Genomic DNA, 21,171 nt, shown 5'->3' with positions numbered 1-21,171 from the left:
CACAGGGATCTGTACTGGGGTCTCTGCTGTTTGTGTTGTATATAAATAACCAAGGTAAAAATGTACGGGGGGGGGTTGGTAAGTTTGCAGATGATATGAAGGTTGGTGGTGTTGTGGCTCGCGTAGACAACCAGCCAACAATACGGGATATGGGCGGAGAAAAGGGAGAAGGAGTTTAACCTAGATAAATGTGAAGTGTTGCACCTTGGTCGGTCAAATGTAAAGAGACAGTACACTGCTCAAGGGCAAGACCATTAACAATGTTGATGAGCAGAGGGATCTTGGAGTCCCAAGTTCACAGCTCCCGGAAAGTTGCTACAAAGGTGATAGGGTGATTAAGGCGGCATATGGCATACTTGCCTTTATTAGTCAAGCATCAAGTTCAAAAGTCAGGAAGGGTTGTTGCAGCTTTACAAAATTCGAGTTAGGCTGCATCTGGAGTATTGCATACAGTTCTGGTCACCTCATTATAGGAAGTATGTTGAGGGTTTGGACAGGGTGTAGAAGAGGTTTACTTGGATGCTGCCGCTTAGAGGCGTGTGCTATAATGAGAGTTTGGAGAAACTTGGGTTGTTTTCTATGGAATGCTCGAGGCTGAGGGGAGATCTGATATTGGTTTATAAGATTATGAGAGGCAAAGATGAGTAGACAGCCAGTATCATTTTCTCAGAGTTGAATGTCTAATACCAGAAGGCTTGCATTTAAGATGAGAGGGGCCAATTGTAAAGCAGATGTGAGGGGCAACTTTTTTTTTTAAAAAACACAGGGCAGCATGTGGCTGGAATGCACTGCCTGATGTGGTGGTGGAGGCAGATACATTAGGGACTTTTCAGAGACCTTTAGATAGGCACATGAATGGAAGAATATGGACATCCTGTAGGCCAAAGTGATTAGTTTAGTTAGCCATTTAATTACAAATTTACTTGATTCAGCACAACATTGTGGGCCAAAGGGTTTGTTCTGGCACTCTACTGTTCTGTGTTCTAATCAAATAGTGTGCTTACTATGCAGCATACTCAACTCCAGATAACAGATGAAAATTAGTTTCATAACCCCCCCCACCCCCCGCGAATTCCCAGCTTAAGTACCAACTGTCAAAAGTAGACTACAGATGAGCCAATATGTCACTCAGAATTTGCCACAGTATGTTAATATAACCTAGTTGTTCAGGTCAAACACAGGGGTCCCCAACCTTTTTTGCACCGCGGACCGGTTTAATATTGACAATATTCTTGCAGACTGGCCAACCAGGGTGGGGGGGGGGGGAGCGTGTTCAAGTACGGTTGCCAACTTTCTCACTCCCAAATAAGGGACAAAAGTAGCAGTCAAATACGGGACACTTTTTTTTAACCTCGAGAAAGACTACCATAACCATGAAACCTTGCGCGGACACCTGTGTGTGCATGCGTGACGTGCACATGCGTGTACGTGCCGATTTTGTTTTTACAAATCTGTTTTGGCTTAAATCTTCCCGATTCTGTTAAGTGAAATTACACTGTACATACATTATTTCTACTTTATATGGGCTGTGTATTTATCATATCATTCCTGCTTTTACTATATGTTAGTGTTATTTTCGGCTTTATGTGTTATTTGGTATGATTTCTAGGTTATTTCAAGTTCAACAGTGCGTGACAGGGAATGAGGAAAGGTGCAGCTGACTCATATCGTTTCATATTGCCAAATCATGTCGTTTCCTCACGGCCCGGCGGTTGGGGACCACTGGTCAAACAGACACTGATCATGATCCAGTAGTCATTTCCCATAAATCTGCCATAACAATAGGACTTTATCTCATTCAAAAACAGCTGCAAAAAAAAAAGTCAAGCCATTATCTTTTAAATGTAAAGGAGTGAATCAGAGTCAACACTGAACACTGTCACGAATTGGGTCACATGTTGTTTAGAGTGTGTTGAAGTATGTGACTTAAGTTTTTGGTTGGCAGTGGGTGGAGGAGGTGAGTACTCAAACATTCTGGTCACCTACCAACAGGAAAAATATCAGTAAGAACTGGAAGAGTACAGAATAATCTACAAGGACGTTGCCAGGACTTGAGAACCTGAATTATAGGGAAAGGTTGACAAGTTTACAACTTTATACTCCAGAGCGCAGGAGAATGAAGGGAGATTTCTTTGGAGGTATACAAAATCAGGAGGGGTATAGAAAGTGTAAATCCAAGCAAGCTTTTTCCACCGAGGTTGAATGAGATGAAACTTAGAAGTCATGGGTTAAAGGTGAAAGGTGAATTGTTTAAGGGGAACATGAGGGGAACTTCATCACTGAGAGTGGTAAGGGTGTGGAAGGAGCTGCCAGCGGAAGTGGTGGGTGTGGGTTCAATTTCAACACTTCAGAAACTACATAGATGGGAAGAGTATGGAGGGCTATGGTCCGGGTGCAGGTCAATGGGACTAGACAAAATAATATTTCAGCACAGACTAGATAGGCCAAAGGGCCCGTTTCTGTGCTGTAGTGTTCTATTACACTATGACTATTAGTAAATTAAATCAAATCTGAAACAGTACATCAACTAGCACGAACAATACTGAGCTAAAAAATATCATTTCCATCTCTACAAAGTCAGCTATAATACATAACATGCAACAATCCAAAGGTCACTACAAAAAGAAAAGTGAATCATAATATCTGCTGTATTTTATGGAAAGTCCTACCTTATTAAAATTTGCACTTTGGACTCGCACTTTAGCTACTCCGAGTTAGTAACCAAAGTAAAATAAACCAAAACAGAATAGAGTTCTTGATTACAAGGACTTCTCTAATACAGCGGTCCCCAACCACTGGGCCGCAAAGCATGTGCTACTGGGCCGTGAGGAAACGACATGAGTCAGCTGCACCTTTCCTCATTCCCTGTCACGCACTGTTGAACTTGAAAATAGGGTTGCCAACTGTCCTGTATTTAACGGGACATCCCATATATTGGGCTAGGTTGCTTTGTATATTTCCCCCACTAAGGTTGAGCGTTCCTATGAAACCTTTCGTGCCGAAATTGCATAAAGCGAAGAAGCAATTACCATTAATTTATATGGGAATTTACTGAAAATAAATAACTAACATATAGTAAAAGCAGGAATGATATGATAAGTACACAGGCTACATAAAGTAGAAATAATGTATGTACAGTATAGTCGGGAAGATGAAGGCAAAACCGATTTGTGGGAGAGAAAAATCGGCACGTACGCGCATGCGCACATCACATACGCACACAGGTGCCTGCGCAAGGTTTGATGGTCATGGTAGTCTTTCCTGGGGTAAAGTGTCCCGGGATTTCACTGCTACTTTTGTCCCTTATTTGGGAGTGAGAAAGTTGGCAACCCTAACTGTAAAAGACATACTGAGGTGAGTTTAACCCTACTTGAACACCCCGCCCCCCGGGTCGGCCAGTCCGCAAGAATATTGTCAATATTAAACCGGTCCGCGGTGCAAAAAAGGTTGAGGACCCCTGCTCTAATAACATCAATAAGGACCAAAGAGATGGCAAAGGTAGAATAAATTTCTGGAAATAGATCTATCACATTCCACTACTTAACAGAGGAGTAACTTGCTGTAAACTACAGTAGGATTAACATGGTCTAATTAATAAGGTTGAAAAAACTAAACCAATTTAAACTATATTTACCTTATTTAACACGTTGCTCACTTCACTTGCAAAATCCCTTGAGCAGACTTCAAGGTGAAAGATCTTGCCACAGTTTGATACACATGCTCCTAGCAGCTTTAAAATAAGAATTCAATCATGAAGGTGTACAGCATCTTTTTAGTATTATAGAATAAGTCCCACAAATATTTAATAATTTTAATAAAATTGCTATTCATCCATTCTCTTAACAATGTCATATAACAACCAAGCACATTTTAAACTGATTAAAATTAATTTGTATTTTGAAATTGTAATGGTGGCTAAACTCTCAGTGCATGTTGTCAATACACTGTGAAGCACAAAGTGACATCTGAGTAGAAACTTTAGTATGGAACATGCTCCAAGTGATTCCCTTGCTTCTTGACAGGGTGCTCTACTTTGTAACCATTTCCAGCTTAACATGCAAAAATCAAAGTGATAAGGAATTCGCAAACGTACCAAACAACTCCGCCCTCAGAGCTCGATAGCATTGCACTTGGTTCCAGGTAGTATGAGTGAGCTTTAGTGGCCAACTTAGCCATATTTGAACAGGGGAGGGGGTGGAAATGAGGGCAAACTTGTGTGCAAGAAAGGACAATAAAAATGCTTGGAAGAAGAAAATTGTTACTTACAGTCAGTGCCTGCATCGCAACATGAGGATCCTTGTGATTTACTCTTTTCATAATGGATCTTAAGCAGTCTTTTGGCCTAATGATGAATAGCATAGAGTAAATAACTTCTATTAAAAATACTAACACTTTTATCTTATAGATGCCTCTCCTAAAAGCCATGCTACATGCTCATTATAACTTTTCAGTCACTGCCCTGACACTACAAACTGCAAAATCCCTGATCCATCAATGCATGTTTTCCAAGCAAATGAATATAACATTGGAGGTCAAGTTGAGGAGAACGCAGTGTGAGCAACCAGGGTGAAGGTCACTGATAATGGTTTGCCGAGAGAGAACACTTGTGGTCACGAAGGGTAAGCAGAACAGCGAGTCAATAGGACTTACCCAAGGGCATACACAGCCCACACTACTTTTAGTCAAAGACATCAATCATTAGAACAAAGCTCCTGCTCAACAGCGAATGACATATGGACTGCATGACCAATGCCAAAATCACATCATTAATGCATGATCATTGGCAAACAGAAGCAACCAACTACAGTTCCAGCATGTCAATGGTTACAATCCAAACCTAACTGTAATTTCTGTAGGCTCCATAAATAAGCATGATTTGCACTCTCAGCACTGAAAGCAGAGCTATGCAACTAAATTAAGATCATTATCTTTTCAAATAAAGCTGATAAAATTTGCAAAATACTACCACATTAAAGCCCAGTTCAAGCTACAATCCATTTCAAATCAGTGGAAAAGTGCATATGGGGTTCCTGGCAACAGACCCAAATTAATCTGGACTTCCCCCAGCACAGGTTTAGCAAACTGAATAGAGCGCTGATGCCCAGTAAAACGATTTGAAATAAAACAAAAGGGGGAAAAAGCAAACTGGCTCAGAAGAAAATTATAATCATGGGGAATAGATATACCTAAATCAAGGCCAGGTTACAAGTGAGAGAACACACAAGATCAATGGCATCAAACCATCTTTTGATACATTAAAAAGTTCCAATCCTCTGCTTTTATCCAATGGCTTTGCATTTTTCCCCTTCTTTTCAATCACCTAATTTCCTTTTTAAAAACTTACTACTAACACCGCTTCTACCACTTAGTGTATTCTAGTAGGTTATTTGGTCATTATAAATTGTCCCAATTAGGGTAGGATTAAACTGGGGGCTGCTGGGCTTATCCAGGGGGTCAGTGTAGACATGGTAGAGGATTACAAGTACCTGGGGATACAAATTGACAATAAACTGGACTGGTCAAAGAACACTGAGGCTGTCTACAAGAAGGGTCAGAGCTGTCTCTATTTCCTGAGGAGACTGAGGTCCTTTAACATCTGCCGGACGATGCTGAGGATGTTCTACGAGTCTGTGGTGGCCAATGCTATTATGTTTGCTGTTGTGTGCAGGGGCAGCAGGCTGAGGGTAGCAGACATCAACAGAATCAACAAACTCATTCGTAAGGCCAGTGATGTTGTGGGGATGGAACTGGACTCTCTGACAGTGGTGCCTGAAAAGAGGATGCTGTCCAAGTTGCATGCCATCTTGGACAATGTCTCCCATCCACTACATAATGTACTGGTTGGGCACAGGAGTACATTCAGCCAGAGACTCAATCCACTGAGATGCAACACAGAGCGTCATAGGAAGTCATTCCAGCCTGTGGCCATCAAACTTTACAACTCCTCCCTTGGAGGGTCAGACACCCTGAGCCAATAGGCTGGTCCCGGACTTATTTCATAATTTACTGGCATAATTTACATATTACTATTTAACTATTTATGGTTTTATTACTATTTATTATTTATGGTGCAACTGTAATGAAAACCAATTTCCCTCAGGATCAATAAAGTATGACTATGACTATTCTGCACTGTATCTCTAAATTAATAAACCCTGTAAAGCCTGTATACTGCCTTGCCAAAGCTATGTGGGTCATTCCCAAGATAAACTCAAGACCCTACTTTGCTCTAGAATTGCTCAATTCGGAAATAGATTCCAAATGCCTCAGAATCAGAATCAAATGCTTTACTAAAATAGCCACTTCTGACTTAATTCTCCAGTCATGATGATATAAATAACCTACCAGCATTTAAGAACCAAAACGTTCTCACTCACCCAGTCCGAGACTGCCCAACTTTGTCACAGATATCCAGTATGAGGCCCCAGTCCTCTGCAGTATTCATCTCACTTGTTGCTTTCTCTATGAACAGTGAAAAACATACGTTTGTAAAACTTGCAACATGATTTCCAGGAATCAACTATTGAATGAAGTCAAAGGACTTTCATGTGGCTATTCTATACCTTCACTCTATAAACACGTACCTATTGCTTTACGTAATATTAATTCGTAGCAGATCTACTTCACTATAGCTCAGTTTTTGAAAAATGATTTACTCTGCTGATTACTTGTTGCCCAGATAAAAATAGACCCAAAAATCCCTTGAAAAATGTAAAAAAAAATTTGTAAGCATTTTTCCTACAATATTTTTGAGATGCGTCTATTTTAATACAAGGAGTATTATGAACAAAGTGGATTAGCTTTGAGAATGGATCAGTACTTGCAGCTATGATGTTGAAGCCGTTACAGAGACTCGGATGGCTCAGGGGCAGGAATGGTTACATCGAGTGCCAGGCTTTAGATGTTTCAGAAAGGACACGGAGGGAGGCAAAAGAGGTGGGGGAATGGCACTGTTGATCAGAGGTAGTGTCACAGCCGTAGAAAAGGAGGAAGGCATGGAGGGAGTCTCTGTGGGTGGAAGTTAGGAACAGGAAGGGGTCAATAATTCTACTGGGTGCTTTTGTAGGCCACCCAATAGTAATAGGGGCTTCGAGGAGCAGATTTGTCGTCGTGGGAGATTTTAATTTCCCAAATATCGATTGGCATGTCCCTAGAGCAAGGGGTTTAAATGGGGTGGAGTTTGTTAGGTGTGTTCAAGAAGGTCTTTTGACACAAAATGTACAACCGTTTGTAGATAAGCTGACAAGAGGAGAGGCTGTACTTGATCTGATATTGAGAAATGAACCTGGTCAGGTGTCAGATCACTCAGTGGGAGAGCATTCTGGAGATAGAATTATGATCACTATCTCCTTTAGCATAGCTTTGGAGAGGGAAAGGAACAGACAAGTTAGGAAAGCGTTTAGTTGGAGTAAGGGGAAATATGAAGATGTCAGGCAGGAACTTGGAAGCATAAGTTGGAAACAGATGTTCTCAGGGAAATGTATGGAAGAAATGCGGGAAATGTTCAGGGGATATTTGCATGGAGTTCTGCACAGGTACGTTCCAATGAGACAAAGAAAGGATGGTAGGGTACAGGACCCGTGGTATACAAATGCTGTTGTAAAACTAGCCAAGAAGAAAAGAAAAGCTTATGAAAAGTTCAAAAACTAGTTAATGATAGAGATCTATAAGATTATAAGGCTAGCAGGAAGGAGCTTAAGAATGAAATTAGGAGAGCTGGAAGGAGCTATGAGGCCTTGGCGGACAAGACTAAGGAATACCCCAAGGCGTTCTACAAGTATGCAAAGAGCAAGAGTGAGAGAGTAAGAGGTGAGAGAATGGGACCAATCAAGTGTGACAGTGGAAAAGTGTGTATGGAACCAGAGGAGATAGCAGAGGTACTTAATCAATACTTTGCTTCAGTATTCACTACAGAAAAAGATATTGGCGACTGTCGGGATGACTCATAAGCTTGAGCATGTAGATGTTAATGAAGAGGATGTGCTGGAGCTTTTGGAAAGCATCAAGCTGGATAATCTGCAGATGCTGTTCACTTATTCAAGAAAGGGAGTAGAGCTAGCCCAGGAAGTTTCAGACCAGTGAGTCTTACTTCAGTGGTTGGTAAGTTGATGGAGAAGATCCTGAGAGGCAAGATTTATAAGGCATAATATGATTAGGAATTGTCAGCATGGCTTGGTCAAAGGCAGGCCATGCCTTACGAGCCTGACTGAATATTTTGAGGATGTGACTGAACACATTGATGAAGGTAGAGCAGTTGATGTAACGCATATGGATTTCAGCAAGGCATTTGATAAGGTACCCCAATATAAGGCTTATTGAGAAAGTAAGGAGACATGGGATCTAAGGGAGCATTGCTTTGTGGATCCAGAACTGGCTTGCCCACAAAAGGCAGAGTGGTTGTAGACGGGTCATATTCTACATGGAGGTCGGTGAACATCGATGTGCCTCAGGGATCTGTTCTGGGACTCCTACTCTTTGTGATTTTTATAAATGACCTGGATGAGGAAGTGGAGGGATGGGTTAGTAAATTTGCTGCTGACACAAAGGTTGGGGGTGTTGTGGACAGTGTGGAGGGCTGTCAGAGGTTACAGCAGGACATTGATAGGATGCAAAACTGGGCGGAGAAGTGGCAGATGGCGTTCAACCCAGTTAAGTGTGAAGTGGTTCATTTTGGTCGGTCAAATATGATGGCAGAATACAGTATTAATGGTAAGACTCTTGGCAGTGTGGAGGATCAGAGGGATCTTGCGGTCCAAGTCCATAGGACACTCAAAGCTGCTGTGCAGGTTGACTCTGTGCTTAAGAAGGCATACACACATCATCAATCGTGGGATTGAGTTGAGGAGCCAAGAGGTAATGCAGCTGTATATGACCCTGGTCAGACCCACTTGGAGTACTGTGCTCAGTTCTGGTCGCCTCACTACAGGAAGGATGTGGAAACCATAGAAAGGGTGCAGAGGAGATTTACAAGGATGTTGTCTGGATTGGTGAGCATGCCTTATGAGAATACGTTGAGTGAACTTGGCCTTTTTTTCCTTGAAGCGACGGAGGATGAGAGATGATTTGATAGAGGTGTACAAGATGATGAGAGGCATTGATCGTGTGGATAGTCAGAGGCTTTTCCCAGGGGTGAAATGGCTAGCACGAGAGGGCACAGCTTTAAGGTGCTTGGAAGTAGGTACAGAGGAAATGTCAGGAGTAAGCTGTTGTTGTTGCTTTTTTTTTAAAAAAACAGAGTGGTGAGTGTGTGGAATGGGCTGCCGGCGACGGCAGTGGAGGCGGATACGATAAGGACTTTTAAGAGACTCCTGAATAGGTACACGGAACTTAGAAAATTAGAGGGCTATGGGCAACCCCAGGCAATTTCTAAGGTAAGAACATGTTCGGCACTGCTTTGTGGGCTGAAGGGCCTGTATTGCGCTGTAGGTTTTCTATGTTCTCTTTCTGGTAGAACTTAACCCCATACAAGAGGTCCAATCAAATTTCACTGTGGATTGTTACCTTCACTTCCAGCAGTACAAGATGAGATAGGTCTGGGTGAAGTTAACTGCTTTTAGCCAACGTGACAGGCTGCTTCGTAAGAACTAGAATATAAATGGAAGCATGTAATGCTGAGGCTTTATAATGCATTGGTCAGACTGCACAGAGTCTCGGACCAGAGGGCAGAGCCTCAGAATAGAAGGATACCCCTTTAGAAGTGAGATGAGGAGGAATTACTTCAGCCCAAGGGTGGTGAATCTATGGAACTCACTGCCACAGACGGCTGTGGAAGCCAAGTCATTGGGTACATTCAAAACGGAAGTTGATAAGTTTTTGATTAGTAAGGGAGTGAAAGGTTATGGGGAGAAGACAACAACTCAGTCACGACGGAATGATGGAGCAGACTCGATTGGCTGGGTGGCCTAATTCTGCTCCTAATGCTTATGCTCGAATTATTTCAGGTTTATGGAGGAGTCAGGCATTTGTTTAATCAACTGACTGCTATTCACCAATGTACACCTATAAGGAAATTTGATGATCTAGGATGGAGTTATCTTAGATGTTTCTACCCACGATCAACAAAATTTCTAACAATGCCTAATTCACACACAAACAAAAGGTAATTTAAACCAGTGGTCCCCAACCACCGGGCCGCAAAGCATGTGCTACCGGGATGTGAGGAAACGATATGAGTCAGATGCACCTTTCCTCATTCCCTGTCACGCACTGTTGAACTTGAACATAGGGTTGCCAACTGTCCCGTATTTGCTGGGACATCCCGTATATTGGGCTAAATTGGTTTGTCCCGTATTTCCCCCGCTAAGGTAGAGCGTTCCTATGAAATCTTTCGTGCCGAAATCACTAAAAGCGAAGAAGCAACTACCATTCATTTATATGGGAAAATATTTTTGAGCATTCCCAGACCCAAAAAATAACCTACCAAATCATACCAAATAACACATACAACCGAAAATAAATAACACTAACATATAGTAAAAGCAGGAATGATAAATACACAGCCTATATAAAGTAGAAATAATGTATGTACAGTATAGTCAGGAAGATGAAGGCAAAACCGATTTGTGGGGGGGAAATAAAATCGGTACGTACGCGCATGCGCACTTCACATGCGCACGGCACGCATGCATGCATCCTAACTGTAAAAGCCCCCTGGCCACCCTCAGGGTCGCTTGGCTCGCTGTCGTCTAGGGAAACAGCCTCGGCCCCGCCAAACTGGGTAATTCGTTTGTGTGGATGCTGTGTGAGGTACCCCACCCGGCCCAAATAACAGACATTACACCAGATGCAATTAAATGATTTACAGTTTATAGATATTACTGGAACTATATAATTAAAAGAGAATAAAATATAAAAGGAAAATAAAAGGCGCCACACTTATCAAAGTTCAATCTCTTCGTGCACAAAAACCGTTGGAGCTCAAGGACCTTCTTCTTCACCCTGTGACCCCCTCGGACCACCTCGACCGGCCGCCTGGGACCAACAACGGTGGTCGAACAGACGCTCCACACGAGTCCGTCTCCGTCTCCTCGCCAAACGTCCCGCTCGGGGTCCGACCCCGTTAGCAGACTCACAGCACCTGGTCCATCCTCTGTCTCGCTCTCCCGCCTTCTGCCCCAAAACTCCGCGCATACAGTATCTTCAAATACACCAAAACCATAACAACTATCCCAATTGGTTAATAGCACCCTCTTATCACCCTCTAAACCACAATAAGCTGCTAGCGCAAACTTTCTCAGCGTTAAAGCACAACAAAGCCGCATTCCCCAGATTAACATAACAAAAACGCCGTTTTAATTAGCCTCCGCAGTAACATAAAAATCGAAACCCCCTTACAACGTGTTGAGGTGAGTTTAACCCTACTTGAATGTGGACGCATTGGTAATCATTTTCCAATGTCCTATAGATTCAGGATCAGTTCCTGTGGATTGGAGGATAGCTAATGTTATCCCACTTTTTAAAGAAAGGAAGGAGAGAGAAAACAGGCAATTATAGATCAGTTAGTCTGACATCAGTGGTGAAGATGATGCTGGAATCAATTATAAAAGATGTAATAGCTGCATATTTGGATAGCAGTGGCAGGATAGGTCCGAGTCAGCATGGATTTACGAAGGGGAAGTCATGCTTGACTAATCTTCTGGAATTTTTTGAGAATGTGACTATGAAAATGGACATGGGAAAGCCAGTGGATGTAGTGTACCTGGACTTTCAGAAAGCCTTTGATAAGGTCCCACATAGGAGGTTAGTGTGCAAAATTAGAGCAAATGGTATTGGGGGTAGGGTACTGACATGGATGGAAAATTGGTTGGCAGACAGGAAACAAAGAGTAGGAATTAATGGGTCCTTTTCAGAATGGCAGGCAGTGACTAGTGGGGTACCGCAAGGCTCGGTGCTGGGACCGCAGCTATTTACAATATACATTAACGATTTAGATGAAGGGATTAAAAGTAATATTAGCAAATTTGCAGATGACACAAAGCTGGGTGGCAGTGTGAAATGTGAGGAGGATGTTATGAGAATGCAGAGTGACTTGGACAGGTTGGGTGAGTGGGCAGATGCATGGCAGATGCAGTTTAATGTGGATAAATGTGAGTTATCCACTTTGATAGCAAGAACAGGAAGCTGAGACCACACCTGGAATATTGTGTACAGTTTTGGTCTCCAAATTTGAGGAAGGACATTCTAGCTATTGAGGGAGTGCAGCGTAGGTTCACGAGGTTAATTCCCGGATGGCAGGACTGTCATATGTTGAAAGATTGGAGCGACTGGGGTTGTATACACTGGAATTTAGAAGGATGAGAGGGGACCTGATTGAAACATATAAGATTATTAAGGGATTGGACAAGCTAGAGGCAGGAAACATGTTCCCAATGTTGGGGGAGTCCAGAACCAGAGGCCACAGTTTAAGAATAAGGGGTAGCCAATTTAGAACGGAGTTAAGGCAAAACTTTTTCACACAGAGGGTTGTGGTTCTGTGGAATGATCTGCCTCAGAAGGCAGTGGAGGCCAATTCTCTGGATTCTTTCAAAAAAACAGTTAGATAGAGCTGCTAAAGATAGCGGAGTGAAGGGATATGGGGAGAAGGCAGGAAAAGGGTACTGATTGTGGATGATCAGCCATGATCACAGTGAATGGTGGTGCTGGCTCGAAGGGCTGAATAGCCTACTCCTGCACCTATTATCTATTGAACACCCCCCCCACCCCGCCGGCTGGACGGTCCGCAAAAATATTGTCAACATTAAACCGGTCCGCAGTGCAAAAAAGGTTGGGGACCCCTGATTTAAACAATATCAAAATTTAATCTGCACTTAACAAAATCGAGTCATATCAGTTTACCTAAAAAGTCAGTGAAGATAGTAATGAGAGAGGAATTGTAACCAGAAACAGTGAATACAAAGAGGGCACATTTAAAAACCAATGTAATTTGACCACTATTATTCAAAGAATTGCTTATGTACAATGCATTTCTACAGGATTCCAGTCTATTCTTCATCACATCAAATATAGTGCACCCTGTATCATGGTTTGATATTCTCAATATTCTCAAGGTACACAAATGGATTGAAATTTGTCAACTGGTGAAAAAAACATGGTAACAGTTTACTAAGCACACCACATAAGACCATAAGACAAAGGAGCAGAAGTCGGCCATTCGGCCCATCGAGTCTGCTCCGCCATTTTATCGTGAGCTGATCCATTCTCCCATTTAGTCTCACTCCCCTGCCTTCTCACCATAACCTTTGATGCCCTGGTTACTCAGATACCTATCAATCTCTGCCTTAAATACACCCAATGACTTGGCCTCCACTGCTGCCCATGGCAACAAATTGCATAGATTCACCACCCTCTGGATAAAAAAATTTCTTCGCATTTCTGTTCTGAATGGGCGCCCTTCAATCCTTAAGTCATGCCCTCTCGTACGAGACTCCCCCATCATGGGAAACAACTTTGCCACATCCACTCTGTCCATGCCTTTCAACACTCGAAATGTTTCTATGAGGTCTCCCCTCATTCTTCTAAACTCCAAGGAATACAGTCCAAGAGCGGATAAACATTCCTCATATGTTAACCCTCTCATTCCTGGAATCATTCTAGTGAATCTTCTCTGTACCCTCTCCAACGTCAGCACATCCTTTCTTAAATAAGGGGACCAAAATCGCCCACAGTACTCCAAGTGAGGTCTCACCAGCCCCTTATAGAGCCTCAACATCACATCCCTGCTCCTACAATCTATTCCTCTAGAAATGAATGCCAACATTGCATTCGCCTTCTTCACCACTGACTCAACCTGGAGGTTAACTTTATGGGTATCCTGTATGAGGACTCCCAAGTCCCATTGCATCTCAGAACTTTGAATTCTTTTCCCATTTAAATAATAGTCTGCCCATTTATTTTTTCTGCCAAAGTGCATAACCATACACTTTCCAATACTGTACTTCATTTGCCACTTCTCTGCCCATTCTTCCAATCTATCCAAGTCTCTCAGCAAACTTTCCGTTTCCTCAGCACTACCGGCCCCTCCACCTATCTTCGTATCGTCAGCAAACTTAGCCACAAAGCCATCTATTCCATAATCCAAATCGTTGATGTACAATGTAAAAAGAAGCGGCCCCAACACGGACCCCTGTGGAACACCACTGGTAACCGGCAGCCAACCAGAATAGGATCCCTTTATTCCCACTCTCTGTTTCCTGCCAATCAGCCAACGCTCTATCCACGTATGTAACTTTCCCGTAATTCCACAGGCTCTTATCTTGTTAAGTAGCCTCATGTATGGCACCTTGTCAAAGGCCTTCTGAAAATCCAAATATACAACATCCACTGCATATCCCTTGTCTAGCCTACTGGTAATTTCCTCAAAAAATTGTAATAACTTTGTCAGGCAGGATTTTCCTTTAAGGAATCCATGCTGAGTTCTGCCTATCTTGTCATATGCCTCCAGGTACTCTGTAACCTCATCCTTGACAATCGACTCCAACAACTTCCCAACCACCAATGTCAAGCTAACAAGTCTATAATTTCTTTTTTGCTTCTTTGCCCCCTTCGTAAATAGCAGAGTGATATTTGCAATCTTCCAGTCTTCCGGAACCATGCCAGAATCTATCGACTTTTGAAGATCATCGCTAATGCCTCCGCAATCTCCACAGCTACTTCCTTCAGAACACGCGGGTATATTTCATCTGGTCGGGGTGATTTATCTACCTTTAGACTATTCAGCTTCCTGAGTACTTTCTCTGTCCTAATTGCGACTGCGCACACTTCTCTTCCCTGCCACCCTTGGGTGTCCGGTATACTGCTGATGTCTTCCTCAGTGAAGACTGATGCAAAATACTCATTCAGTTCCTCTGCCATCTCCTTATCTCCCATTACAATTTCTCCAGCATCATTTTCTATCGGTCCTATATCTACTCTCACCTGTCTTTTACTCTTTATATACTTGAAAAAGCTTTTAGTATTCTCTTTGATATTATTTGCCAGCTTCCTTCCATAGTTAATCTTTTCCCTCTTAATGACCCTTCTTAGTTTCCTTTTGTAAGGTTTTAAAAACTTCCCAATCCTCTGTCTTCCTACTATTTTTTGCTTCCTTGTATGCCCTTCTCCTTTGCTTTAACTTTGGCTTTGACTTCTCTTGTCAACCACGATTGCACCCTTTTTCCACTCGAAAATTTCTTTTTTTTGGAATATACCTGTCTTGCACCTTCCTCATTTCTCACATAAACTCCAGCCACTGCTGCTCTGCTGTCTTTCCCGCCAGTGTCCCTTTCCAGTCAACTTTGGCCAGTTCCTCTCTCACACCACTGTAATTTCCTTTACTCCACTGAAATACCGACACATCAGATTTCGGCTTCCCTTTTTCAAATTTCACAGTGAACTCAATCATGTTATGATCACTGCCTCCTAAGGGTTCCTTCACCTCAATCTCTCTAATCACCTCCGGTTCATTACACAATACCCAATCCAGTACAGCCGATCCCCTAGTGGGCTCAACAACAAGCTGTTCTAAAAAGCCATCTCGCAGACATTCTACAAATTCTCTTTCGAGATCCAGTGCCGACCTTATTTTCCCAATCCACTCGCATGTTAAAATCCCCCACAATTATCATAACACTGCCCTTCTGACAAGCCTTTTCTATTTCCAGTTGTAATTTGTAGTCCACATTCCTGCAGCTGTTTGGAGGCCTATAAATAACTGCCATCAGGGTCCTTTTACCCCTGCTATTTCTTAGCTCAACCCATAAAGATTCTGCACCTTCCGATCCTATATCACCTCTTTCTAATGATTTATTATCATTTCTTACCAATAAAGCCACGCCTCCCCCTCTGCCTACCTTCCTATCCTTCTGATACACTGTGTATCCTTGGACGTTCAGCTCCCAGAGACATGCATCCTTTAGCCAGGTCTCAGTGATACCACAATATCATACCTGCCAATCTGTAGCTGTACGACAAGGTCATCCACCTTTACAAATTGTTTACAAATTGTTCACATCACCTTGAACAATTTGTAAAAACAAAATGGAACTGAATAAACTGAATCCAGTTTATAAACCAAGGCTCTTCTTGCAAAAGTGTTTTGAATCAATTAATTCAAATGCAAACAGAAACTACTTTGCTAGGAGACATTGCAGTCATTGTTATGCAGCACAATCAATAATTGCCCTCAACAGTTCATAATACAATTCAGATAGAAGACAACTGTTGATGACTAAAATCAAGGCACTAACACACAGATGAATAACAATTACCAACTCATTTCCCTGAAAGAGACTTTACTAATTGTAATCTCTGCAGTTTTGACCCATGTCCAGACTTCATCTTCACCAGAGGATTTCTGCTTAAATTTCAGCTGGAGCTTGATGACATCACTCTTTCCATCTCCAAGGCAGGCCTCATTACTGCCTCAAAGATGTCACCAGCTACAAAGTTATCTCATTAAACAATTGGAATTCTAATATATCCATCTTCAGGCTCTGCCTCAGCAATTTCATTTTATTCCTATACCATCTACCATTTCACATTGCCAGACATCCCACCCTGCAAAAGCTCATTTCAGGGAGGTAGCACTATCAATTTGCAAAAGACTCCCGGAACTTCCAGGAGAAGTGGGATGCCTGCAATAGAGTAGCTCCTTAACAGCTAGGCAGCTAGCTTAAATAACATTAGCTATGCTAATGAACAAATGACACTTGTTAAACTCACCTCAACATATCTTTTGCAGTCTTAACCCACCATGCGCAATAGAAAAGTCACTGTTGCAAACACTGCAGCGAGCAACATTGTCATTATTTTTGACCCCTATTAGGCAGGGATACACTTTTGTGTAGTCTGGGGTGACATACGTTTTATATTTTCATTTTTTGGAACACTCTGCCATGGCGTGTGCTCGCTCTCTCAAAAAAAAAATCGATTTCCGGGATATTGTATATAATTTGCGGGCATCAAGGAGCCACTATCAGTATGCGGGAGACTCCCGGAACTTACAGGAGAGGTGGGATATCTGCATTGCTGTTCACAACTTTTGACTTTAAAGCCTCTGACCTTAAAATGCCTTGATAAGCAAAAAAAGTGCCTAGTTTGAGGTCTCATTCTTCATTCAGGCCACTAACAGAGTCAAATTTTGGACATCACACTTTAGTAAGTGCATACAAGGTCCTAAAGAGGTGCAAATTTAATAAAGCAAATTCACTTAAATATAAACAGAAAATGCTAGAAATACTCAGGCCAAGCAGTATCTGTGAAGAGGAGAAAAACAACGAATATTTTAAGCTGAAGATCTTCAATTGGAAGCAATAGATTTACTGGTTTAAGCTCAGAGGACAAGCTGCAAGGTTAGACAAGAAAATGCAGCCATTTCCTTGGGTGGTAAAATGGTTTGTTAAACATGCACAAAATAAAGTTTAAAGGAATTAAATGGAGCTCTTTAGCGAACAAACCAATTTACAGTGTTTGGTAGATCTACAGCACAACCTTTGGGAAGAAGTGCTCGAAAACAAATGACTGGATCGAGTCAAATCCAACGAGGTGAGCCCCAACATTGAAGTGAAACGTGCTGCCCTGGCCGAGTACAAGTGTTTGCTAATTGAGAGGAACCTACAGATCCTCAGGGCTGCTAGAAATGAAGTTCAGCAGACTGCCAGGCACTGTGCCATTGAGTACTGGATGCAGATCAGTGAAGACATACAGACCGCAGCACTGACAGGCAAAGTAAAGAGGATGTATGATGGCATCAAAATAAGCCCTCAAGCCCCTCTCAGAGCAAGACTGCTCCCCTCAAGTCCATAAATGGGAAAGTAATCACATATAGGGGGAAACAGATGGAAAGGGGGGTGGAACATTACTCTGACTTCCCTACTTCAGCGTGAACACTGTCACCACCTCAGCCGTGGATGGCACTGAGTACCTGCCAACAATAGACGAACTGGATGTAGAATCTCCTACAGGAGATCAACAAAGCCATTGGTAGCTTGGCCTCATGGAAGGCACCAGGCAATGATGAGACCTGATCAAACACTGGTTGACTATCCTACTGCACACATTGCATGAAGTCCTCTGTCAGTGCTAACATCTACAGGGGCATCTTCCTCTTGAGTGCTGTTGGCAAAGTCTTCTCCCAAGTCTTCTTGATCCACTGACAGATATGAACAAGTTAGCCACACACCTGCAAGACAGGAAGCTAATTTCCCCCAAGCACAATGCAAAAGGAATCATTTCGGAGCAAAACCACACTAGCTTAGAGTTCTGACCAGGCACTTGTATTAACAGTGAACAGTCTGTTGGATGCTATTTACACAAATCAGAAACAGAGGATATCATTCCTCATGGAGTACACTGGGACTATTAAATTAAACTGTTCCCATTGGGCACTCCAAGATTAACTATGATTTCATCTGGCCATTGTAGATGGGTCTTCAAAGCACTAACTCTGTATTGGGAATTCTTATATTAAAAAATTAACTTGTTCTCTTTAGGTCCACATTCTTCCAGCTCCCTCTTGTGTCACCACTACACCCACTGCCTGACCACCCCCACAAGGCTGAGATTCCACATACAAAGTTCAATATCAGGGCTCAATTTTTTCCCCCCCAAGGCTTTGATCTCCAGATACATCAACAATTTCTAGACTCCTCTCCTACAGCAACACTGACAAGTTAGTCAATGAAGCTAATATTGAGAGTAGTATAAAATTTAAATTTTGCTGCTGAACTGTAGATTGATGTGCAGCATCCAAATTCTCAAGAAAAATAAGACTCTACCAACTTTAAGATGTCTCGTTTTCTCATTTCATAAATCCACTGCGAGGTGACAGGCAGATGAGGATGTGCAAGTTGTGGTGAGGCAAGAGTTTAAAGACAAAGTCCAGGCAAGAATAACCTCGAGGATTCAAGTGAGACCTTTGAAGTGAGACAGTCAGAACCAACTTTGCTTACTGCAGATGAATAGGCGAGACTGTGGTAACGTGTTGTGAACCTGGAAGAACATCGCGAGATGAGACAAACGAGACAAGACCAAAGGAAGGATGTGAAATACACCCAACAACTATAGGACAATTGCTTTACTAACTTCAAAATGTCATCGGTTGTCAACTTTTAGTTTCTACTGACTTGTAGCATCTGTATTGCGAATGGCGAATGATCTTGCAAGTAAGAAATTCAAACATACACAATTTATTAAATGGTCAGTAACCACAAGTGATAAGCGAATTCTGCATAAAAATAGCATTTTTCTGTTCAGACTTCAGAACAGTGCAGTGATAGGGGCCATGCTGTTCTCCTTGGGCACAAGTAAACTAAAGGGTGATTGAGCCATGATTACGTGTGCGTTGTGGACCCAGTTAACTTGATTTTATTATCAGTAATAACAGTTACTTGGAGGTCACATCGAAATGGCTAACCCTTGGCTTTGATATAATGGATAAAGCAATTCAGCTTCGGCAGCCAATCAGTCCCAAATTCTAAGCTGTTCATATCTGAGCAAGGGACTGAGTCTGCTGCGGGAATGCAAATTTCCTCCCATGTGGAGAAGTCAAGGTATGCCAACACCTTAGTCACCGACATAGGAAAGCTGCAGTGTTTAAAAAAGGGCCACTGTGGTCCAGGTGGTGTCCCACAGAAAGCACAAAAAAACTTCAGTAAGTGTGTGGTTAAAAAAAAGGAATTCCAAAATGTGCGTATCTGGGTGTGTGGACACCCTGATTGTGTGAATGGTAGTGTGAAAATCTCCTGTCCTGGACCTCTAAAGGACTCTGGTAGTCAAACACATACATTATGGACCAGAAAGCATTAAGCATGTCGTATGGGTAGAATGGACTGAGTGTCTGCAGACATGTTACAGAAAGGAAACTGTGAGAACACTGATTGTTCAATGTAAATGTGAAAAGCAAAAGCAGCTCAATGAATCCAGTAAAAAATAGCAGAAAAAGTGAACAGAAGTTAAAGGAGGAAAAGACACAGAAAGAACAGGCAAATTATTGTAGTTCTACCTCAGGGTTTGAAAAGAAGCAGAGTCTGCGGATGGATTAGATGATGTATCCCTGCCTTCCCTAGGCATGGTTTCAACAAGGCCCATGCCAGGTGACACCCGTCGAGTCCTTGGTGAAGCCAGCAGTTCCCAATAGCTCTACGGGAGATGGAGAGATGTAAAGGGGATGAGCAAAATGTTGATTTAAATGCACCTTCAACTGACTTAGTAAGAGCTCTAAGAAAATGCTCTCCTCGCACTGTAGATGAGCATAAAGTGTTGGACAGAAGACAATCATGTTAATGAATACATAAAACTTGTGCGTAAATGCTTTCAAAAGTATTCCCGATTAACATTGGAAGCAGGATGCCGGTCTTAATAAATATTATTGTAAATAAGTTGCATCCCAAGTTGAAGATATATACTGTTCTTTATGTGAGATGAGAAGAGTTAAGTAAAATTACGAGTGTTTTACAATATTGCCAATAGCAATTACATCAAAGGATTAAAGCTATTAAGGGGAATGAGGACAATACTTGCATGAGACTTCTTGAATGGTCCACTATACCCTCTGGGCAATATTGTACATTGTTTTAAAAGCATTGCAATAGCTGTCCTATACAAGTGGAATGTTATTTTTACTTTGAGTTTTGTTTTATGTTTAACCACAAGGACTATGACCAAATTTTGGCTAATCATTATCGAACTAACTTCTGCTTAATTTTCACTGTAAACTTTGGTTTTAATGTTACTTGCTTTATATCCATATGGCTCATATGACTAGTAATTCTTTGTTTTGAACAATGCAGACATCTTAGATAATGCTATTCTAAATTTATGATCTTATAGCTTTCGATTCATGTCAACAGACATAGAAATGGAACGGTGAACACGGCAGGGATGAAACATGGGAACGTCTGTGAGGGGTAAGTTTTTGCTTGCAGACAGCCTGGCCACTGGACTCAAAAATACCCCTGGGCCAAGACAACTTTGGTAACAGCTTCTGCATTCACCACCACCAGTACAATAAACTACGTAATTTATTTTAAATAATCTGTTCCCAAACCATATTCCAGAACTTGGATCATTTTAATTCTGCCCATTCTCAAATGCCAATTGATGCAAACTCACATGTCATTTCTTTGGCTTCTCCTGCAAGGCTACCTTCCCTCCTGTTCTGCTTAAGCAGCTGAACCTTCTAACCTCAGCAAAAGC

At 42.1% G+C, this 21,171-nt stretch overlaps 1 protein-coding gene across 4 annotated transcripts in view; it reads right to left on the bottom strand.

The window, feature by feature from the left end:
• The window catches only part of LOC140194765 (signal transducing adapter molecule 1-like), an 89,164-nt gene that overhangs the window by 26,941 nt on the left and 41,052 nt on the right, over window positions 1-21,171 (bottom strand). For 3 of the 4 annotated variants that reach the window (XM_072252036.1, XM_072252037.1, XM_072252038.1), the window contains exons 2-4: window positions 6,378-6,462; window positions 4,267-4,342; window positions 3,635-3,730 (exon numbers count right to left, since the gene is read on the bottom strand). In XM_072252036.1, coding sequence (XP_072108137.1) covers window positions 3,635-3,730; window positions 4,267-4,342; window positions 6,378-6,462 — 257 coding nt within the window. The remainder of the gene's footprint in view (window positions 1-3,634; window positions 3,731-4,266; window positions 4,343-6,377; window positions 6,463-21,171) is intronic. The other variant, XM_072252039.1, reaches the window with a different exon arrangement.

Source organism: Mobula birostris, chromosome 3, assembly GCF_030028105.1.
Source record: "Mobula birostris isolate sMobBir1 chromosome 3, sMobBir1.hap1, whole genome shotgun sequence".
Classification (NCBI taxonomy): domain Eukaryota; kingdom Metazoa; phylum Chordata; class Chondrichthyes; order Myliobatiformes; family Myliobatidae; genus Mobula; species Mobula birostris.
This window is presented reverse-complemented; position numbering and strand designations above follow the sequence as displayed.